The sequence below is a fragment of the Ceratosolen solmsi genome, unplaced genomic scaffold (assembly GCF_000503995.2).
Source record: "Ceratosolen solmsi marchali unplaced genomic scaffold, CerSol_1.0 scaffold39, whole genome shotgun sequence".
Lineage (NCBI taxonomy): Eukaryota > Metazoa > Arthropoda > Insecta > Hymenoptera > Agaonidae > Ceratosolen > Ceratosolen solmsi.
The window spans coordinates 164,524-190,077 of NW_011948433.1; the positions used below are offsets into that span (position 1 = coordinate 164,524).

At 34.0% G+C, this 25,554-nt stretch overlaps 1 protein-coding gene across 1 annotated transcript in view; it reads left to right on the forward strand.

The window, feature by feature from the left end:
• LOC105364588 (uncharacterized) overlaps positions 1-25,554 on the forward strand; it is a 181,920-nt gene that overhangs the window by 143,804 nt on the left and 12,562 nt on the right. The window contains exon 4 of the mRNA XM_011502568.1: positions 21,548-21,733. Within this exon, the coding sequence (XP_011500870.1) occupies positions 21,548-21,733 (186 nt within the window). The remainder of the gene's footprint in view (positions 1-21,547; positions 21,734-25,554) is intronic.

The following is a 25,554-nucleotide window of genomic DNA, read 5'->3' on the forward strand; positions in this document are numbered from 1 at the left end:
TAGATAGATAGATAGAAGAGAGAGAGAGAGAGAGTGAATACGGGTGGTGGAGGAGGAGACGAAGCACTTATACTATGACCGCCGCGCTAATCGTATTCCAAACACACTACAGTCCAGACTTCCGCCTAACTCAACCTTGAACTAGCGTCGACGCGTGCAATTCGCGTTCGCTTCGAAGTTGTTGGACGATTTGTCACGCCCGCTTTATTTCTCGCTCGGCTTATTCTCTCTCCTGCCATTTCATCTATCGCGCGATTTTTCTTCTTCAGCCCTTGCTACCGTAATTATTAGTTGTGGCTGAGTTATGCCTCTCTCTCTCTCTCTCTCTCTCTCCCCCCTACCCCCTCCCCCCTAGAGGTTCGATAATTTTATGAGCTGCAAGAAGAAAACAAAAGGCTAGGGAAATTTTAATGGATATTTAGCGGTGAGTTTTATGGGAGTCAAGGCTACATAATATTCGACTCTCTATCCTAAGAAATTTTATCAGATTTACCACGTTAAAGCACTCGAACGTTTATACTTAACGCTTGAAATATGTTGCGCGCTGACTTTTACTTAACACAGTCTTAACGATTTTCCATGGATCTGAATAATCGCACAACTTTAGCTTTTAATGCTGATAATTATAGCGGCTTTATTTAGCTGAGAAACGTGCGAATCGCTAAACGAAAATACATAAATTGTTTGTAAAAGTCAAAGAAAACAATTTTTCCATCGGTATTTATTTACTCGGCGCAGCAACTTGGTTGTTGAATCGAAGAAAAATAATGAGAGCCGATCCCATTTCGTTTTTAATCCCTTCGTTTTACAAATCATCGATCGCTAGTTTGCGTCTTACCATTGCTCGCAAAATCAACGAGTTCGCATGCTTTTCATATTTTTATTTTTCATTGAAATATTCCAACGCTGACCTATTTTTATTTTATGCGTTACTCTTGAAATGCCGAAACGTTGTTTACCCCAACTTTTTCCATGGAACTTCAATCGAAAAATTTTGTCTAAGCTCACATTGTAAAAACTAATATATTAGTCATGCTTTATAATTTTATATCCCGAGTTTACTCCACTCACAATACGACTATGTACCAATACAATTTTCAAAAGTGTTTGTCAATTCACTCGAGTGCAAACGCCCCTTAACTAAAAAATCTAAAAGCTTGAAGAAATTCTTGCGGCATTGTAAAAATATATAAAATATTCTTTCGAGTTGGAGATTAATTAAAAAAGCAGCATTAAAAATAAAAGCACTTGCGCGGAAATCTGGGTAGCTGAGAGTGCATCGAGATCATTTTCGCAATCTTTTTCAAAACTTCGCCATGACACAGTTATTAAAAGAGCGAAATTAAGTATGTTAAATAAGAGGGAAAAGTCGTTCGCAGTAGAGGCAAGCGCAAGCCGAAGATTGACGATGTCCGTCCCGAAGAAACATGACTGGCGAAGCATCGAAGGCACAGGCGCTTCAAAATCTTTGCCCCGAATTCTTCCTTACCATTATGTTCGCGCACGTTCGCCCATGTGGAAAGTGTGCGCGAGTGCTCACTAAAATGGAATTGGCCTTAGCCGTGACGGTTTTCGTACGAGATCGCGGATAATTGGCCGAGCTAATCGTCTCTTTATTGTCCGAGCCTCGCGCTGCTCTCGATGCGTCCAACAGCGCGGGAGAGCGAAGAGGAAAGAAAGCCAAGTCGACCATTAATTTTAAGTCAGCCGACCTCTAATTCATGGGGCGGCTTTTGTTTCCCCCGTTCCCTCCCACGAATAACATTCGCCCCCGCAATTCGGGTGAAAATCTAAAGCACCAGCTGCGCCCAACTTTGAACTATGAGTATATAATTTCAAATTATATCTATTATATTACCTCTTCCTAAGGTCCTTGGAAATTCCTCGAGGAAAACTATGCGGGGAAGACCGAGTCGAGCCAAATCAAAGTCTGTATCCTTTCTTCGGCTTTTACATATTGACGCCTGACGCCGCTCTCGTTGACTTTTAAGCTTACGAGGGAGCAAAAACTTGCCGATACATAGAAAGAAGAAAGATGAACCATTCTTAGCTGTAAACCATATAAATGGCTATAAACTTGCGAATACAAGCACTTCCGTAATTTCATTTTCATGTTGTGGACGTTATAGGGGAAAATGACTGTTATATAAGAATATTGCCTATAATAAATCATAGCTTCCGCGTATGATTATTTATCCCAATGAAATTAGGGCTCACATATTCAAACTATATTTTTTATATGTTTATTTATAATTGTAAAGTAATTAGTTGAATATCGTGTCAGAGGGCGAAATGGATTAATGTGTCCGGTATGATTAACGTTTAAAAATTTTCTTACTACTATTGTGCAAATACGTTCAGCTTAGTTCAAGATAACTCATTATATAAACATAGGCAGACGTACTGTTTTATCTTGGAAAATTGATTGTGCATTTAATCATAGAATATCATTATATTCTTATCGTTACGTTCCTACTTTCGGAATGGATCGATGATAATAGGTAGCAAGGTTTTATATTAATAAATAATTATTCAAGCTCGTTATTAAATTTATTAAATTTTATTAGATTATATGAAAACTAACTGAGAGTTAACTAATGATGATTAATTTGTCAAACGTAATATTACAGGTGCATTAATTATTAATTATTAATGCAGAAGAACATTTTCTATTACACATTTTTCATATGATATTTATAAGGGACAACAATTTTTACCGCCCAAACTCTATTGTCGTGTAATGACAATAGAGAAATAATAAAGAAATTATGTTTGTGTAATAAAGAAATTACCAGGAGTGTAATACAAGGAATATGCATTAAGTGAAATAAATAAAAGAAAAAAGAAAAAATAAAAAGAAAAAAAATGTCAAATTGACTAGAAGCGCAGGAAGTGCCGCAGACGTAGTTTAGATTAGAGAGAAATTTTAGAACTGATAGAAGACTTGTTTTTATTTCGACTTCCGACCTTAAAATTTAAATATTTATACACATGTGTCTTTGTTACTCTTCTTACCTCGAGGGGCTATCATCAATTTTTATGATTAAACTCGACCTTTTTAGCATTGCTATCAATTCTTGATTTAAACAGTAGGCTTAGCTTACTTTTACACATTTATTAATCAGTCGCTCATGTATTGCGTTTTATACCATCGAATGAAAAATATAATATGCTCTAAATCAGCTATTATCAGTTATTATACTATTTAATAATACAATTAAATATTACAAAACAATAAATTGAAACAATTACATTACATACATGTAAAAATTATGTGCTTATTTTTCATTTATTTTTTAGAAGATAAGTAATATACATATAATTGTTATGTATGAATTATAAAGATTTACAAACGTATGGTATTATACTCTTGGCATGACAAAAACCAAATCAACTTTTATGATTTGCAATTTATAGAATTAATCTCTAACCATGGACAGCATATTAATTTTGTACGAGCAAATAAGAGTATTTATAAACGATATAATATTAATAAAACAATGTAGTAGTTTGTGATTTTTAATTATAATTGAAACTAATAAAACTGTAATACCAGGTAAAATATAAATGACGTTCTATATTCATCTATTAAGTTTCACCAACAAAAGAAAACAAAAAAAAAAAAAAAAAAACAAAAAAGTGTCTACTGGCAAAACAAAGAAAATTGCTTAATCCATTACATTGTCATATAATTTACACCTCATAATGGTTTTACGTAATTATATAAACACAAGATTAACATACTATTTTAGGTTATATTATAAAAATGTTTCAATTAAATGTGTTGCATGTCACGTAAATAATATGTTGCAAAACTGCAGTTCAACGTCAACGCTTTGCTAATTATCAGCAATTAAAAAGAAAAAAATTAAAGGCAACCATGTCATTAGAATGTCAAAATTTAAATTAAACTATTCATCGTAATTTGGAATTAATTTTATACTCAATTACCGCTGTGCTTTCTTACATCTTTTAAATCATGAGTTCTACGATAATATGTCTTGTGGTGACAATTAGAATAATCATTTATTCACAATAGCCCGACAATTAGAATGTAAAAGTAGTTTATAATATAACAATTGTAAAATATAAATTTAAATATAAGATAAACACTCGTGTTGCTTGTACATTAAACATGCCCAGTTTATACGTACGTATCTTTTCATTTTCTCTCAATTTTCATACAAAAAACTTATAAACGCTTACAATATTGCTTTTCAATATCATATTTTTATTATATAAATAGGACACGAGTATAATTGTCACTACTCCTTAAATAATAATTATGACATTGCGAAGAATCTTCTATTATTTGCGTATTTAAAAATGTCAATAAAAAAGAAAAATTGAACCGTGTCTTGAATTAAGATTTTTTTTTTTTTTTTTCACAGATTTCTAAGAATCTACAATTACTGTATATAAAAAGTATAAATATATATCTAGTGAAAAGTTTTGACTTCATTTATCTGACGTAGATTGATGTCTTTTGCGAAAGAATAAGTTTTATATGTCTTACAGTAATATTAATTAAACTTTCATATCATTACAAATTTCGAGTGGTAGGAAATTTTTAAAAAGTCTACTCAATTTGCATGATAGCAATTCCATAACCCAATATGATTAATTATTTTAATAACACACGAGATGAAATTTTAACTTTGCTCGACAAGATGAAAAAAGTTTCAAATTCATAGAACTGAATTAAATTATTTTGCTAATATTAAAGTATAATGAACCCGTTAAGTATTAGAAAGGTATAGTCCCTCAACCGAGAGCAGAAACATTTTTTAAATAAAATCAATGGATTGCACCACTGATGCAATCAAAGGGTTAATACGTCAAGCTTCATAAGATCAATATGTGCTCTTCACAGTTTTTTCTTCTTTTTTTTCTTCTCTTTTTTTTAATTTCGTTCGCTTTATCGGAGCAGCTTTCGCAAATTGTTGTACGAGCTGTTATCTCATGCTTTCTGTACGGCAGGCGAATAACGCCACAGTTAGCGATAGTTTGTGTCCTATGAATCATTACTCTTTATCCATTTATCGCTTTCTGCGAAGCTCCGCGCAGTAGTATAATTGTCTGGAATAGTGATTTTTGTTCGACGAGAAAGCAAGAAATTGAGGGTAAAAATATAGAGGATAATGGAGAGAAAATAGGGAAGTATTTTTCTGGGCGTCGGGACGTATATGGGCATGGGTCGTAGGTGCATCGATGAAAATGGAGTTGTAAATGGCTAAGAATTATTCGACTGTAAAAAGAAAAATCCATGGGAATAGCAAGGGAATTCGAACGTGAATAGTCATTCGCGAACTCTATGAGAAATACAAGTAGTTAAAACTATATGCACTCCAATAAAATAGAACTATTTTGCATAAAGGGGGTAGTACGCCTACAGTATTAGAGTTTACTTATTTTGCCTTTATTATTTGATTAAAATTGTAAATTTCATCGATAGCATAGTACTATAAAAAAAAAGAAAGGAGAAAAAAAGAAGAAGAAATCGAAACTGTCAGCAGATTAAATTTCAAAAAAAAAAAAAAAAAAAAAAAATAAAAAAATATAAGACCCTTAAAGAGTTTAATTTAAAAAAAATTTTATTTTTCAAAGTACGATATACATTAAGTGTGAAGTTTAATGAATACTTTTCTTAAATGGCTTATCGATGTTTCATACTTTATACGTCGAGCTGCATACGATAATATAGCCACCTTTATATAATATTGCATAAAAATATATAAATTTTCTAATTCTGCGAGCAGAAAACATATAGTGGCGGCTTTCTTTATTAGAAAATTACGTTATTAAAGAAAAAAAAAAAAAAAATAATCAGCTTTAACAAAAAAGAATTTTCGCGGTACAATGTCTTCTAATAATTATAATAATATAGTATGACGAAATTTAGACAAATTTAAGACTGCGAAGTTCATGGATTTAACAAACCGTCTCGTTAAAAACTATGAAGGAATATTTTATAAAACTTTATTCCCAATAATATATTGTTTTCCATTATTGATGAAAACACGTTTGCAAATGAATTAATTAACATCCTTATATTTATACAAGTTCTTTATATTTTACTTTGTATTTGTTAAATCAATATGCAACACTTGATCTGCGCAATGCATGGATTTATATGTTGATAATACACATGCATGGATAAACATTGATTCACGCGTGACTTTTTACACATTAGTAGTAATAAAAAATGTGTAGAGAGTTAATAATGTACATATTTACAGTGTCGGGGGAGGGGAATGAAGTCAAGAAAACCGAATCATCGACCTTTGCGCGCACGAACCGTTTCTTCGCCATATTTTCGCGCAAACGAGCCTTTAAAAATAATCTCGGGAAATATTTTTAAAGCAGCGATTTACATGTGACGCTCTAATTACTTAACCCAGGCAGCGCAACAAACGCACCTTCCCAAACCTCCGCGACGGCGTATATCCCAAACGAGAGCTCGAAAGCCGACGTCAACAGCCTCACTAATAATCCCAAGACGTTGCTCGGAAAACATGGCGCTAGAGAAAAAAAAGGGGCCTTCGAAATATGGCTGGGCTCGATGCTGCTGGTGAGTCCGCCGACGCGTCATCGTTCGCCTTATCTGCAGTAGCTCGATTCGACCGTCTCTTCCCCTACACCGCAGCCCCTCTCCACACCAGCACCCCGGACCCGCGCGCTGTGGCTCCCTCATCACGACGAGTGCAACCGTTTGAAGCGGCAACGTCCGAGGTCTATGAACCGCGTCGCCGCCGCCGCCGCCGCCGCCGCCGCCGCCGCCGCCGCCGCCGCCGCCGCCGCCGCCGCCGCCGCCGCCGCCGCCGCCGCCGCCGCCGCCGCCGCCGCCGCCGCCGCCGCCGCCGTCGTCGTCGTCGTCGTCGTCGTCGTCGTCGTCGTCGTCGTCGTCGTCGTCGTCGTCGTGGTAGTTGTCCTAGTCATAGTCGTAGTCATAGTCGTAAACGTGGTAGTTGTCGTCCTAGTCGTCTTAGTTTTTGTCGTAGTCGTAGCCGTAGTCGTTTTCGTAGTCGTAGTCGTAGTCAACACAACTTGCATTAGATTCAAGGCCAAATTAGAGGCGTGCGCAGCGTGCAAACGCGTGCGTGTGCGTAGCGCGTGACCGTCTGTAACCTCCGTCCACGAGTAGTGCGTTATATCTCTCCTCTCCCTGGCTCGTGCTCGCTCCCTGTCGCGACGCGCCTCTTTCATTTTCTAACCCACGACGAGCAAAGTCGCGGCTAAGCTACCACCGCCACTACGCATCTTGCCTCCCTTTGTTCTTGGGTGCTCGGTGTTCGCAAGCACCGGGATCTTTTCCTGCGCCCGCTAAGTCGAGCGGCTTTATTAGTTATTGCCGCTTGGCCATTGTTCCAATGTGGGCACAATGCTTCCTGCGGAGTTTCCGTGAATTCGCCTCGCTCTCGCTTGCCCACGATCTTCTTTATCATTGTGTGTCAGTTTCAATGTTTCAACACTGTTGAAATGCATAGCTGCAACATTGGTGAGACACCGTCCCTCTAGACACATTAAAACCTATTCTCACTGTCTCTACCATCTTTATCCTTTTTTTCTTCTTTTTTGTTCTTTTAAGGAGCATTGATGACGAATCTTGAGATTTATCGTTCGAATCGTTTTTGACTCAAAAGAATTATCGATTTCTTTACATTGTCGTTTGACGTTCGATATTACAAGAGAAAGTTTATAGCCATCAATATGTCAAACGATATGATTTTTTAAGTTCATCGTTTTGTGACACTATCTTCAACATTATTGCTTACTAATTTTCTCCTTTGGATTTATCACCGGCACAAGATTAGTGACGAAAAAAAAAATTTTAAATAAAAGAAAACACGCTTATACTAGTAGTCGCCGGAGAATTAAGATTCATCTTAACATTTAGAAATTTTTAATAGCAAAGTGTCTTCCACAGTTGATCGAAGATTATCAAATTAAAAAATTCCTTTTCGTATGATACATCATACTGCCAATGATTTTCATTTATAAATAGGCATTGAGATATACGTTGAGATCAGATTTGTTCAAGTCGCTGGTGAAGTTTCATTTTATAACAGCGTGTTTTGACCTACTTTTATAAATTCAGTCGTTTGCAATTCCTTCTCCTTCTCCCCCCCCCCCCTTTCACTCTCCCTCTCTCTCTTTTCCCTGTCTCTCACTGTCTCTCAAAACCGGTTTTAATATCTACTAATTTTTGAGAATCAAATTAATACAACGAACTAGCGCTTTCGTGCTACAAACATTATATGAATTTTGATATAAATAATTTACATTAATTTTATATGTATGTGCAATAAAAGTGTGAATGTACCTCTTCGTAAACTACATTGTACATTATAAATTTAAATATATGCAGGTGTGTGTGTGTGTGTGTGTGTGCGTGCGTGCGTGCGCACGTGTGTATTAATATTATAGTAAACGTAATTTTGAACGATAAAAGATAAAACTTTTAAAAATAATAACTGTGTGCAAAGAATAAATTAATAGATTTAATTATACAGTCGTATGATATTGTAGTATCTTTTAAATTAGTATGCGGTTTTATGATTTTCATTTCACGACTCGACTATCATATATTGTGTTTTTTAAATTTATTTCTCGTATTTTCTTTCCCATACAATTACGAATTTCCAAATTACATAGGAGTATATTTTTTTATATTATTGCATTCCCGAACTTCATATGACATTATTAATGATCAGTTTTAGCTCTTTCAATTTTGTAAAAAATATTAGCCATTATCGATACATTAACGTACTAATGAATTATACCATTTTAACAAACAAAAAAAAAAAAAAAAAACAAAGAAAAAAATTTAAATCTAACGTCTTTCTATTACCTACAAGATTTGCAATATATTTAGCATACACATTGTGAATATAAATAACTATTCATTAAATTTTTATAAACGAATCAGTACGAAAAAGTAAGTTATAAATGAACATGCTTTAATATATATTTATTTATTGGTTCAAACAAATACGTTTTTATTATTCAATCGCAACCAAGATTAAACGGTAAAAGATTTGTGCTCCAAAACAAACAATTGTATTGCCAAAAGAAGCGTGCATAAGAAAAATTTAACGATCGTCGAGCTGTGTGTATACACATAAACAAACTTAATAAAAAAAAAATAGACAAGATTTTTAATCTCAAACGATAGTGTCTTGACCTCCGCTATCTCACTCTCGTCACGTTGCCGCGGCACAGAATCTGTGAAAGTTCACGTATCGAAATAGTCGGAAGGATGTAGGACATGCGTAATTTTCATTTGATAGATCTTAGTCCAGGATTTTTATTGTTTTACGAGCACACGTAGCACAGTAGACTACTTAACGTCACAACAAAATGTTCAAAAGAATTAAGAGCATAAGATGGCCGTAGGCAAAGAATAGTAAAAACTAGTCGTAAAAAATATTTAGTTTCATGCGTTTGATCCTGAATTATGGCGAATTTCGAAATCAGCCAGTGAATGTGCAAAAATGAGACAATCGCAATATTCAATATTTTCATATGAAATCTATGAGATGTTATGGATTTAGTAGAAACTTCACGTTTGAATTACATTCCAAAGCTTATAATTTTCCACTTAGCATTGCATATTTCTTTTATGAAATAGGATTTATCATTCGTACTGCGTTTGGTGTTAAATTAATTTCTCAAACAATTACTTCTCGTCCCATCTTCGTTTCACCTCATCGAATAGCTCATTTTCTCATACTAATACGAAACAACGTATTTATTAACAATTAAATTAAGTATATAGTGAAATTAGAGAGCAAATATTTATTGCCAAGTATCACGGGATGTATGAATAATTCTTATAAGAGCTATTTCGTTAAAAGAAAGCGCAGATTTCTATAAACGGTCCGTTAACTGCGAAGGACAAATTATGCAAGTTTTGCAAAATTATCATTCCCGCTATAAAAATGGACCATTAAAACGCACACTATGCTGTTGGTATAATGCGAATCAGAATTTGGTGAAGAGACGAAGAAAGGACGATGGGAACCGCTTACACTCGTGTAAGATACTTCAACACGTGGCTCCTGGTAGAAAGGCGCGATTATGCGATGATCTAACGGAAAAGGAACGGCAAAAGGATGGTCCGTGCGAGGAACGCCCCCTCTCCCTTCCTAAAATCAGGGTCACTAGCCTTTATTCAGAGATAAAGGATTCTTCTCTTTTAGAGAACGAAGTGTTTTCAACCGTGACACGATCTTTCGGATTAATAATAATATGAAATAAACAATTTTGTCTCTATACGACTGCTGCGTTATACAATTTTCATCAATGCTATTGCGATAATCTTGTTTGAATAATTTAATTGCGCATTGTGATTGATAATAAGGCCTAAATAAAATAAAGCTTGAGTTAAAAATTTATAAAAAAAAAAAAGTAAGGGTCGACGACAGGCTGGAGATCAGCCGACAGATTTAATCAGCGCTATAACCGATGAATAAAATGTATTTAATAAAATACAGGCGAATTCGACAAATTAGAGCTCATTATAAATTAAATTCATGCACTCCATATGCATTTGAGAAGAGTACTTTTTACGTAAAACAAGAGTATAATAACGATAGACCAAGATGAGAATACTCATTCTCATCACAGGCGGTTGAATGGCGTCTGCGTCGCTTAATTTTCACGCTTCGGCTTTTAAAACCACTACTACATCTTTTCTACATCACTTCTGTACGTAGCATCGCGAATAAGAAAGTTTCGAGTTGCGAAATAAGCGAATTGAAAACTCACGCAAAGAGAGTGGTAATAGCCAAATGGGTACTCGGCTACAATAAAAATACAGAGGAATGAAAACTCACGTTCCAGCCCATAAGCGCCCGCATAAGATAATTAATGCAAATGTAATATGGCGCATAAAATTCAGATAGCACATTCAGGTAGAAGAGAGCACCGAACTCTCGAGTCGGGCAGCCTCCCTCTCCCTCAAATCTATTCTAATGTATTCGACGTAGGGATGGCCGGTGGCGATGAGTCACACGTCTAGACGGAAAACAGCCTTGGCCTCGACGTCTGACTCGCGTCTAGTTTCTTGTGTTCTTACCCGTCGTCTAATCATTTCTCTAATCCCCTGTCTAAGATTCTCTACGCAATCGAGCTTTCCCTTTTCACGGCGCGCTCGACACGCTCCTATTTGCCTTTCATTCTCACCGTTCAAAGGCCGTTTTTCCTTTCGCTCTATAGCGCGTCCTTTTACTCGCTCTTCCTCCATTATCTTTATCATCGTAGGTGTTTGGCGCTTTATCAGTCGCTGCTCAGAACGAAGTCATTTGCAATCGGCTTTGAAGGCATTATTTATTTATATGAAGGAATTTCCTCGCCAGGCTCATGCATCCGTAATTATATTTTTAGTGAAAGTTTTCTCACTCCATAATGCATATTTCGAGTGTAAAAATAACAATTTCATGAGTAAGCGCAGTGGATGAGTCGCCGCTATTCCCATTGTTTACCTAATACAATTTGAGGCTACGGCTTTCAATGCTTGGAATTAACGATTATTTCATTTGTATCTTGGAGGAAAAATTATGACTGATGTTAAAATTCACTTTTCCATGCTCAGCTCGTCATAGAATGACGTGTCATAGTATGTCACGACGGTATTAAAGTATAAAGTATTAAACGACAGAACCTACGAAATGTCAATTGATCAACAATCGCGTAAAGCAAATTAATTGTACCTGACAAATTCAAATTAATTAATAGTATAATGGTGTGATATCGATTGAGCGTCTCATAGTAATTTATTTTAGTGTCATAAATGTTTATCTATATCCGCATGCTATGCGCGAGCATGCCGATATTTTTATAAAATCCGGATTTGAAAAATAATTAAATAAAGTACAAATATAAAATAAATCATTTTTTACATTACTTTTTAATAAATCACATACCTATACGGTATTATGAATATTGATATATTAATATGCGTCCGAGCGCGCGGGCGCGCGTATGTGTGTGTGTGTATTAATTTAGGTATAAAATTATATATTATATAACAAATAACGTATTTTGTGAAATAATTTAAAATAACTGTATAATTGATAGTTAATACCTATACAAATTTGTGTTTTTTTTTTCTTTTTTTTTTTTTTTTTGAATAATTTCAAATCTTTTTATATTTCTTTTGTTAGAATTCGAAAGCATACTTCGAAAATTCTTAAACGACTTTTATATTCATAAATTTACTTTGAGATTTTTGAAGCGATATTCTAACCACAAAAAATATACATTTTCGCTTTAAGTGTTACGATGTTGACTTGACTCACTCACTCTTACTCCTTCGCCTCTCTCTCGCTCTCTCTCTCTCTCTCTCTCTCTCTCTCTCTCTCTCTCTCTCTCTCTGTCTACCTGTCTATCTATCTATCTCTTTATCTTTCTCTACATCTATCTTTCTATCTTCCTTGCTCATTCGGTACCAAGCCAAGTTTGTCGAACACACCTTTGCACGTAGTCGCGTAACGAATGACCGATTTGGCAAAACTTTGCCGCAGATCTCTCTCTCTCTCTCTCTCTCTCTCTCTCTCTCTCTCTGTCTTTATCTTCTTCCTTTTTCATCCTGTGCTAACATTACCTCTCTTCCTCATATACGGACACATATTTTTCTCTCCTCACTCCCCTCCTGTGAGGCAATCAGCCGCCCCACACTCCCGCACTCTCGCTCTATCTCTCTTACAAACGCAAAATTTCGATTCCCCCATCTACAGTTGTGGTTAACGACTCGGCCCCGGTATTTTACCGCTGCTCACTATGGTTTTCGGATAGCCCACACAGCTCATACGAATATTATATATAGTTGCACCCGCGTGTATGAGATGAAACTCCTGCATTTATGGTTTTCGCAGCTTGCGTGCAACGTGGTCAGACAACTCGAGCGAACAAAGGGGAAGATCAGGGATGCTGGGTAACAAACTGCTATATGCCACCACGACAGAGAGTGTCAAATCGTACGATGCATATTTTGAGGTTTATAAATAAATGTGATGAAACTTGCGTTTTTTTTTTATTTTTTTATTTTATAAACACCATTGGTAATGTTGCTCAATTTCACCGTTCTTAAACGGCCATTTGAATTTCCGGAATTGAATAAATAAAGTACTCTGTAATATTATACTCTAGTTGAATAATATTTGAACGTTAGGTTCGTTAATATAAATATTGAAAAATCTCTGAAACGTTGGGGTTAAGGATAAACAAAATATCTGTATAATATGTGCAACAAAAATATTTTTACAAAGTAAAAGCTGCTGCATATTATTGCCAGTTTTTTATTACGTTAATTCCGTCCTGTCCTTGTATAATTAGTTATAAAAACTTAAGTAAAAAGTAATTTGTATATATTTATGATAGTCAAAATACATTGCTTGTATTGTCAATCGTCAAATCAAGCATTTAAGTATTTTACTATGAGTATTTAAATGTAAAATCTCATTCGCAAAACACATGTTTTATATAGTGATATCTTTAATAATGGCTAAAGTCAAAATAATGTAATGTTTTTGCATTCATAAGCATTTCGGCTTTATAGCAACGAGTCTCGATAATGTACAGTTTGAAAAATCTCTACCGTGAGTTGAATAAATCGGATTGCCAAATATACTCGATTGCTCTAAGGCGCGCGGGAATATTTGAGCGTCCGTCGTGGTGAAAGCACCGTTCGAATCTAACAAGTTGTATCTGCGAACTACGAATCGGTCAGTGACCCAACATTTACTGGGACTCTAGACAGCAACCTGATATTGCGTCATTCTGTGTGAGAAGCCTGTGAATCAGACTTATGAAGCGGTGATCGTTTGCAGAAGATATCTTGTAGTTTCGAATTATCACGTATAAAAGAATTTCACTCGGATACCAGGGCGATACACATTGGTTAAGTAGGAAATTTCATGTTTTAATTCTTTTATCGGTCCTTTAATAATCGATTATATAGATGGTTAGACAAACAAAATTTCTAATGTCATTAGATACTGTGTGCATAATTATTTGTGTAGTGTCAGATATTTATTGCACTATGCGAATATGTAGGTCTAAACATACAATTGGATATTATCCGAAATCATTCGACAGCAAATTGCGTATTAACGGAGCTCGAAATAATAGAAACTATGGCGTGCAGAGAAAGATTAGTTGGCAAATATGATATTCTTAGAAATTAACTCTGTCAATGCCAACTCTAGTAAAGATTACGTTAAACTGATGTCGAAATGTGAAAGAACACGAGCAAACGAATTTGACGTGCATAGAATTCTCACTTGATTGGTCTTTCAAAGGCTTCTCACATATAATTGTCTCATACATTAACCATACTATTTTCTATGTCTATCATTACTATTTCAGATATTTTGCTGGATTTCGTGAATCTGATATTTTTATTTTCGTGCTACATTACGCATTTAGAGACAAAAAGCAAGTGTATGTTTGAAGTTAAATAGTAAATGGGTATTTATTAAAATGATTATATATAACTACGGAAACCTCTATATCTTATAATAATAGAGCTTGACAATGAAAGGAGACAAATCTTGTTATTAACATTATTCTCATTCAATTGGACTCTGAATTAAAAAAATTATTATGCTTATGTTTTACGATTATTTATGTGTACTTATATTACAACGAGTTTTAAATAGTACATTTGTCATTAGGAATAAGAATGTTTATACGTTTAATGACATAAATGAAGTAAGATACATTTACAGTACGATAAAATAAAATATTTATATGCAATATTTGTTTATAAAATGAATGTTTTAATGCTAATATTTGATTGGATGAAAAGTTATTAAGATAAGGAACAACGAATGAAACGGTTCAATATATTTTGAAATGAAAAGAAAAAAGAGATTGTAATATAAAAATAAAATGTGACTACATTGTCATTTGGAAATTGTAAGGAAAGTGGTTAATATCATTTTTGCTCATGCCATATTCAATTACGACATCACAATTTATACAGATTCATTAAAAAGATTAAGTAAAATTTGTTACTTACAACTATTGTATGAAATTAAATAGGTAAGTAATTAAATAAATGTCGACGATAAAGCTCGAAGAAATATAATATCACATACTGAATTCGATAATTGGGTTGAATTGTATTTACCGGCACTTCTTCACAAATCTATGTGAATGTTACGTCGTACACTGATGGAGCTTAGCACGATGAAAAGTACGGAGAATGTAATGCTGCAAGGCTTGCAAGAAATGAAATTATTAACTTGACGGGAGCGGATTTTCATTTGGTTTTGGTATTGTACGCGGGCGCTTCCGGGACACCTCCAGTGACATCGTTCGGCGCTAAAAATTGAAAACTAATGGAGCGTCGCAAAGGAGAAGATCCGCAACATAGGGGACGAGAAAAATGTCAGGCACGTTTCGTAAGTTCTTGGTTGAGCGACTCGGCACTCTGGAGAAGCTGTTAATTTTTAAAGCTAGTCGAATATCGCTCACTAGCCGCAGCTTTGTCTGGCTCGAGGGTGTAATGAAAAAGTGTGGAGTGACGTGGACACTTGTCCCTTGGAGCAATGACGTAGCTGCTATTGGCTCTCCTGCCTCTACAATCGTCCATTTACGAGAAAATGTAAATGCTCGGTCGATCGTTACGGCTCTTCTCCGTCTCTTACCGTTCTCTTCGCACTCGCTCGACAATTTATTCTCACTACTATTTCACAATGTTGACAATTTTTATGTGCTCTCGTGAAAAGTAATAGGTGGACCTTTTTGCGCGAGTTCCGCATTAACTGTCTTGATGCCCACGTAATGATAGGGAAGAGATTTCGTGGCGCGCACGAAATTCAGATCGGTATCGATGATTGCACATTTCTCGAACGTTTCTGGAAAAGTGTTGATATTTATCTGCTTCTTAATATGGCTACGTGCAAAAATACATAATTGCTTCAAAGTTAAATACCACGTCATTCCTACCGAACACTTACCACGCAGGTAGAATGTAAAATAACTCATGTTTTTGAATAATTTCAGTAAGTGACTTTCTCTTATAATTCTTTTCCAATTATAATGACATGATATCGGTCGTTAAAGAAAATTACGTTGAATAAAAATTAATTAAGAATCTATGATCTCGATAAAAATTTACGTTTTCTTGTTTTTTTTTTTTTTTTTTTTTTTTTTTTTTTTCTTTTTTTTCAATCCAGGACATTTCCAAGACTTTGTGTATTTTTCAACCAGCACGTAATAATAACGACGATCATCATTATCTAATAATAATAATAATAATAATAATAACAATAATAATAATAATAATAATAATAATAATAATAATAATAATAATAAATAAGAATATCAAATTGCATCATCGTAAGTTTATCATGAATTAAGTGATTCAGTGGTCGTTAAATTAATACAATTTCGACGCGGTTGTCTTGTTAAGCAGTTGTTGTACGTTAAGCGTTCGACTAATCGTTAAAAATATTTGATCACGTATTAATCCGCTAATTAATACTAATTTGACATGTTTGAAAAAATTATACGCTTCGAAGACGTCGAGGGCGTCTTTTAAAGAGAGGAACAATGTCTCGTGTGCCCGAACGCGGCATAATACGAAATAAATTATTTAATAAAATTGAAAATGCAGCTTAAAATATTAAGGATCGGGAAGATGTGATAAAAGTTTTAAAATCGATACCTTGTATTAAGTGAGAATGAAATCCAGGCCGGTAATTCAGTCATGAATATCCCATTAGAAGTGTAAAGCACTCTTTAAAAACATATAAGCTTATGCAATGGAACTTCCTTATCTCGGGGCCAGGAGCAGATCCTCAGACACAAGCAGAAAAGATGGTGGAAAGAGAAGGCGACTGGGGCGTGAGAGCAAAAAGGCAAGGAAACGAGCAAACAAGAAGGAAGGAGCGCCGATCGGTTCATCGCGCCGGCTTTTGTTGCCACGACGCTGCGCTCGGCCGATATAAATCTGCAGTTTGCATAAATCTGCAGGCGACTCTCCCGGAGATGATACGGAATCCGATGGCAAGCTCCGCTACAAAGTTCGCGCGCCCAAGCTGCGATTTTATTCGGCGGAACAAACGGGTTAATCTCGGCGAGGGCAGGAGCTCGTTCCTCTTCCGGTCGCTTCCAGGTGTCCTCGGCTCTTAACTGTTCTTTTTCTCCTTCCGCTTACTCCTTTTGTAAATGAATTTTCAAACGAAGAAGTACGGTAATCTCGATGCCCTATATTACTTTACAATGAGATCTTTCACTTTCCTTATTGCAGCCGCTTGCAAATATCAATTAATTCGAAACACTCTTCTTACACTTGAGCATTCAAAACTTCATTATGGGAATTCATCCAACGGCATATATTTACAAATATACTTAACAGCGATAATTCTACTCGCTGATGTGCTTATTATAAACAATTGCATCAGCGACCCTTGAATACCAGAAATTGAAATTTAATAATTTAATTTACATGCTGTCGGTCAACTGTTTCGCAGGAGCTTGGCAATTTTGAAATAAATGAAATAAATATGGACAATACTTAGTTAAATGGATTATATATATACGGACTATTTATTCCCTTCCCATTTATTACTTTTTCCCTTCCTTCGAATATCCTAGCTTTTATATGAAAGTTGGCGTCACTCAATACTTCCTGTAAAGGCTCTTGAATACGACTTTAATGAGAGTGAGAGAGAGAGAGAGAGAGAGAGAGAGAGAGAGAGAGAGAGAGAGAGAGAGAGAGAGAGAGAGAGAGAGAGTGTCACGAAATGGCAGGATGACTTGGAAATTTAGATGGCTAACCCAATGATGCAGAGAGGGATCGTTTTCAACAAGGTAATTCGGGTCGTATAACTAAAAAGAGTTAGTTGTATGCAGCCGAGATTCCTACATTTTAAGAATATTCCCTTATTTTTATGAGAATATCCAAGAATTTTCATGCAGCGTATTTAATTAATTTTACTTTAGATCGATTGAGTTCATTAGATATTTAACATTATGCTATCGTAATTTCATAATTTGAAGTATGTAATTTAATATACGCGTGCATCTGTAATTATATACATAACATATAAACTCATTTTGCTAACAATTAAAAATTATTTTATAACGTTCTGATATGCCAGAGTTATTAAAAATTCCCCTTATTTATGATTAACCGACTTATCAAAGAAATCTTAATTAAAATTTTATAAATTCATTTAGTTTGATAATAATCATTAAAGTGTATTTTACTAACTCAATCTTTACTGAACATATTTCTTAATTCAAAATGTATAATTCATAACTTGATGTAGTAGTTAGAGAAAATTAATTTATAAGACGAATTGCAATTTGCTTTAGATATCTTGGATTAATAAATAATATCATTATTTAATGCTTATAATAATTTAGATGAGAGTATATTTAGGACTCGTTTAATTTATATGAAACATCGTTTCTCGTTTCTCACACTCTCGCTTTATCATATTATGGAATATCAGACCCGAACCATCTTAATTCTTAAAGGACTAACTGTAAACTTATATTCCGTACCCGATGTATATATTTCACTGATCCTAAAGGATTAAAAATTTTTTTAATCTTACTCTTCTAAAATTATATTTTCGTTCGAGGCTTTGATATTATTATTTTTTAGTTATTTATTTATTTATTTTTTTTTTTTTTTTTTTTTTTTTTTTTTTTTTTTTTTTTTTTAAGGATTAATGCTCGTGAATTTTATAATAAATGACAATGGGAGATAAATCATATAAAATGCAACCTATGTCATCATATATCAATTGTACATCTTTAAGAATAATTAAGCTGCAGAGATATAAAGAATTTCTTCGCTAAGAAATTGCAAGACAATTCCTATTAAAATATAAAAACAAAAATATAAATACTTAAATATTAGTAATAATCTTAGCTCCAGGTTAACTATTATTAACCGAGAATCGTAAAAGACTTGCAGGCACCGATTATTACAACATCATACAGAATCATAACAATATCTGCAAGAATAGCAAATGTTCAAGCTTTCTTACTTAAAGCGATTATGTACATCTAAAAGATTTTCAGTTTCATATTCAGCAAAGATATTGAGTTCCTTAGTGGAATATTTTTAGTAAAACGTTCAAGCGAAGAAGAAAAGCTCTCCTATTCACTCTCTCAATTTCTCGAATAGGTCATGAAGAGTAGCACAATGACGCCATTCCTTTTTCACGTTATATAGAATTCATCCAGAAATTTACCTCTTGGCCATCCAGCAGTGGTATTCACTCGCCGAAAGTGGTACTTCGATCCCTGACAAAAGCATCACCTAATGTAATGCCCTCTTGCGGTCAATTTATCCTAGTTATAATTTATCGTCGTACGTTCATTATCACTTTTTATTTTCTTGGCTAATTTTCATCTCTTTGTTGCACGTACAGCTGCTTATTTACAGGCTTTTAAAATAAGGTGAATTTCTATTTCATTATTATTCGGTGATTTAACGATCGAATGGGAACGGCATGTCTTTGAATTTTATAAATTGCTCGAGCATTCGAGCGCGTCGATACTGCATTCTAACAGTCAGGAATGTAAGGGAGAGGATTTATTTCGTTGTTAAAGAGATTTTTGGTGATTATTAACCAAGCTTACACCATATTATAAACGTTCTAATACAATTTCGTTACTAAAATTTATTAATAAATATTAATTATAATTTTATGATAGAATTCAAATCATAGTAAATTATAATGACAATGTGATAGGAAATGTTGATGATTTGTTGTATACTTAAATGCAAAATATACAAAATTATACAATTATATTAGTTATTTGTGATTTAATTCATTGACATATAAAGTGCATGACATATTACATATTTAATGTTTCTTATGGATCAATTAATACGACAGTGTCGGTCATTAAGTGTGACACTATTTGCTATTTTTACCTTATAAACTCTCATACGTCTGTTAGAAATTTATTTATACAAAATATTTTAAAACAATTGTAGAGAGCATATAAAAACATAAATTTTCAATGCAATTCAATTTGTCCCTTTATCATTAATAAAACTATATTTATCTGTGAATAATTCCACAATATTTTATAATATTTCTTTGGCATTTCTCTTTGTCCCTCCCTTGACTCTTATATCTAATGGCATTAAGTATTTTACAAGCTGATAAGTAAATAATGTGTTTCATATTTCTTTTCTCATTTTTATCTTTATCTTTGTGATGCTCAATTTATTTCCTCAGGAAAGTCGATCTCCTGCACCTGATTAAAATTCGCGGGAAGCTCGTGTAGAAGATAGGTATTGATGGAACATTTTCTCACGCGATAAGGACGCGAAAATAATCTTGCCACTATTTGTTTCTACCTCCTGTACTCCTAGTGTCTTATAAAATCAATATTTCATCATATTACTTAAGTGGAAATATATTTGTGACAGTATGTGTGGAAGAATCGGTGTATTTTATTCGAATTGAGCATTAATCAGCTACTCTATATAACTATAAAATTTTATTTAGAATAAATTTCCTAATTAAAGAAATATTATCTATAATATAAGTAATATAGATTTCTTTAGCGTTATAATTATTAATAATTAAAAAAATTTTATTTTATAACTTAACCATATATAACGTATTAAAATATTATTATAATTTCTCTTTAAATAGTACGCACGCGCATGTGTATATTGCGCATAAACTTAAATGTACATGAAAATAAATACAAGCCTAAATGTTTATATAAAAAATTAGATGATAGAAAAAAAATTAATGTAAATAAAGGTGAAAAATTGTTGGAAACTAGTTGACAATGTTGTTTTTGGCAGAAATTCACGAAATTTGAACGTTATCATTCATTAAAACTATCCACAATTTCCCCTACATTTTTCTGCTAAACCGCATACCTATAATTTGTGCGTCAGCTCGTATTATTTGATAATATCGCAGTACTTATTATTATTATATTCCATGCAGAGTCACGTTTATTAATACGTAACTGTAGTAATTCTTTAATTCGGAAAAATTGTATTTTCACTGTAAATTAATTACAGCTTGAAATAAGGAATTGAAATATTCATTAAATTTTTATCGATAGAATGCTTATTCCTTTCAATAGAACTCATCGACTAGTCGATTAACATGTAGCATTAGATAATTTACTGGTAAAATTCATGATAAAAAATTTCTCGAATATGTATCTTTTATTTTACTCGTTGTAATCTACGATCTATAAAAGAAATACAATTGTTTTACTCTTAGGTATCGATCATCATGAAAGCATAATATGTAATAGAATGATTCATAATACATAATACGCGAAAACATTACTAAGTATTTCTTATTTGATAGACATAAAAAAAAGAAAAATAATGTAATTAGAGTGAGTGCAATATGAATGACACGCCTGATATCAAAGAACATTTTGATATTATTTATCTAAAATATTGTTCCAGACGGCTCATACATTAATGCTGAACGTAGATTAACGACCTTTTGCAGGTCTTATAGATTGTCGTCGCTGAAATAAATAACGACATTCTCTAAATTGCTCATTTTATTTTATTTTTTAGCTGGTGAATGGTTTAGATGGGCCGCGGTACATCTGCGAGACGGAGGTGATGGAGCAAGTCGCGCTCGCAGCCGCCAACGTCGATTACGTCTCCCCTGGGAGTCACACAAGCAAAAACGCCGACGGGAACATTATCACTCTGACGCTCAAAAATAACCACCTCATCGTCGAGACGGAGGAACGTGCTGTGAGTTTCCCTTATATTCTCCCTATCTCTACCCGAGATACTCTTCTGTTTCTACGAATTGACAAAAAACTTTACCTTCCCGCGCTTCGATTTGTGTTTATAACCACTGCGACGAAATCTACGCGTCTTTGTCTCCCTCCATATTCTTGACTAAGTACTTTTTATCGGACAGGAAACGCTTGGTCTTAAAAGCTCGTTAGCTGCAGTTATTTTATTTAACATAATCGGGGAAATTACTCGAAACTTGCCGGAAGCTATATTTTCGTGCAATTCTGAACCTATAGCTTTTGCAAATTTTTCATGAAAATTTTTGATGAATTACCACTCCCTTTATATTCATCGGATATTCCTTATGATTATTTATAATTCTCACTACGCGCCAGTTTATTAATGATGATAATCCTAATTTATAATACAATGAGTATGTAAAGAGGAAAAAGTCTCGAAACTTTACATTCATTTATGTGAAAAATTAAGTTTCATCTTAAATTTCATAACTACAAAAAGTCTAGTCTTATCATTCCTTTCTCCACCCCCTTCCCCTCCCCCATCTCCCTCCCCAATCCCATCACCCACTCCTCGTTCAAGCACTGCATTTTAATCAATGTAAATTTATGCGAAAGCAAAAGTAGGAGTTTCTATTTCAAGCTTATGTAAAAGTCGTTTTGATAATTAACTGCGAATTAAGAAATTATAAGTTCCGGAATATTTGAAAAGTTTAGAGACGAAATGCATCGTGGAGTCTTTTGTAGTTCCTTGTATTGGCATCGTCGAGGAAATATATAGGACGACCCGAGGAACGGAGAAAGTCCGATTCGTGCAATAATTCAATGCTGTTTTCGGCGTCCAATGGGGATAGGCGCAAGCGCGGCTACTCGAGCCACGAAGATGCTCTGAAGCAATCTCGAAGCTATCGGTCGGATGCTTCGAAAGCACAAGAAAGACACAGAGAATCCATTATTGCCGTAAGACGATGGAGAAGTCGCGAATCTTAAGTTTGGACCGAGAATATATATTTCCTACTGATCGTGTTCCTATGTGATCGAGCGCATACGCTAAGCGAAATGGCCTTTAACGACATTTAATTGACTCGAAAGGCTTTAGGAATCATTTGTACAGACGATGGGCCTTAGTTAGGCACTTGTTTGTTATGGTGGAAGGACTTGACAAACGGGTAAGGAAAAATATGTTATATCAAAATGTACGTATTGCTAATCTAAAGGTATTCGAAATGTTTTAAAATAAATTATTTTCAATTATAATTACATTCGAATGTATGATTATCTATTAAAAGTTGCTCGATAAAAGCTTTATTTTTGAAACTAAATTTAAAACTAATTACAAAGTAATGTGGAAAAGTTTGAAGGAGGAAAAGCATTTAGCCAGCTAACAGCGCAGGAATTTTAATTCAAACGCCAATTAAACTTAAAGTAACAACATTCTTTCGATAATTTATATCTCGAATAAATTATGCGATGAACTTGAATTAGTAGTCACTTCGTTTTGATTAAAAATGCGAGAAAGCAGGCCGAATTCGAGAATCTCTAGCTGGTATATGAGTTTAGAATAGCAGGAGAAAAGTTTGCGTGTTAAAACTGAGGGAGAAGGAGAGTAGGAGTAAGGTCGGTTGGGATAAATAAAGGCTGAAATAAAAAATTCGAGGAGGCAAAACGGAAGGTATGAGGTAGAGCTTTATCGTTGGATAAGGAATGTTCTTAGAATTATCGAAGCTCGAGGACGTTGATAAGGTCGAAGGTTACCAGACAATTTCTCCATTCCACTTGCTTCGGCTTACCTATGTCAATACACAACACATCACAAAACCATACAGATATACGACGTTCGTATTACTGAGAATTTGCGGAATTTGAGAAAAAATATCTATTCTCGTAAACTCGTATTCGTACCTCCTGTGTTTGTGTGCGTGTTTTTGTGTGCGTGTGTTTGTGTGCGTGTGTTTGTGCGTGTGTTTGTGCGTATGAGTGTGCGTGTGCGTGTGCGTGCGCGCGCGCGCGCGCGTGTGTGTGTGTGTGTGTGTGTGTGTGTCGTAAGATACATAAGAACCAAGTCGAAGATGGGTACAAAGGATGACCAAACGATCGAACAAGGAAAGGGCGTGGAGCTTCTTTCTCTTACTCTTTGTGACGCTTTACCGCGTCATCGACTAAAAAATATCTACATTACCAAGACAATTGGCCACTAAAATGTTCTTTCTCAAATGATATAATTTTCATCATATTCATTAATATCGCAGAGATCTATCGCGTCTATAGCATTGATTAAGTACGTAACGTTCAAGTAGTAAGTCAATGGAGAACTTCGGATGCAGGGTAATTATAGAAAATTGCTCCAGCGTTTATTCGAAAGATTCCCAAGAGTATCGTTATCAATTTTAAATTGACAATTTGACATTTGACATTTTGATAAATAACATGAATTGGTGTTTGAAGCCCCAAATCTTCTCAATTCTTAATGCAATAGATAACCTGAAAAGTGTAATGTTAGGAATAAAAGGCCGAGTATTTTTATTGATTTTCATAGGTTTTATCGTTGCAATTGTTGAAAATTGAGTTATCATAAAGCTAATAATTATACGATATTTATACTGAAAAATTAAAAATTACGTAGTAGGAAGTAAGAAAGAAATAGAATTTAGAAGATTTTGTAATCGACAATAAACAAGAATAGCCGTTTATTAAAAATTACCGTAAAGAATTCAGAAAGTAATTCTTAATTCTTTATTGGCTTTATAATTTTTAGACGCTATAGTTTACTCTTTCTTCTAATTTACGATTACATTAATTTCATTGACGATTTATTATCGTTTTATTTATCGGTTAATTATTTTATCTAAGCTGAAGAGAAACAATATAATCTAATCGCTCCTAAAAATACGTCTATAAGTTAAAATTTAATTGCTTACTGTTACAGCTTTTATAATTACAATAAGCAATATGATACCTTCAACATATAAAGAGAAAACTGATAGAATCCATGTGAGATGATATGTAGATTTAATGGTGTTACAAGTCGCGTTCTATTGTACAGTACTTAAGTAACTCGTTTAACGCACTTGAACGAAAGAAAGTTGTAGAAAAATTTTCATTGCAAGAAAAGAAATTATGTAGGAAATACAATAAATCTCTTAAATCATATTATATGTTAAATTTAAATGTAATTGTGATTGCCAGTATATTGGAAAAGATGGAAGAAGAAAGAGTGAAAGGTTCAGGTATGATGGTGATTGTAAGTATTTACCGAGTAACTCGAGAAAAAGCAAAAAAAAAAAAAAGGAAAAAGAAGGGAACGAAGCTTAATAATATTATTTTTTTATATGGCTTTATATATATATATATATATATACTCGGGAGTTTAGTTTTTAATTTACTAATTTGATAATTAAGGCATACTTAGTTGTGAAAAAATACAAAATAGTATAGAATTATCGTTCTCGTTGTCGTTGTCGTTGTCGTTGTCGTCATTGTTATTGTTATTCTTGTCGTTGCAGTTGTTGTTAGGATCGACGGCATTATTATTATATTTACTTAGATCAGCTAGGCTACTTAAATAAATATATACATTGAAAGTAGAGATCAAATATCGATGAAAATATAAATAAAAAAGTTTATTGGATGTAGGAAAATTTTTGCATGATTTTAAAAATAATCATCTTGACACAACTATAAATGCTCTGAATTTATAATACAATCAACTAGTTTTATTTTTGTATATACAATATTCAATACTCGGACGACTCACTGTAATATAAAATTATAATAATCCGATCACCTTCACATAAAATATTATAATATATATTCACT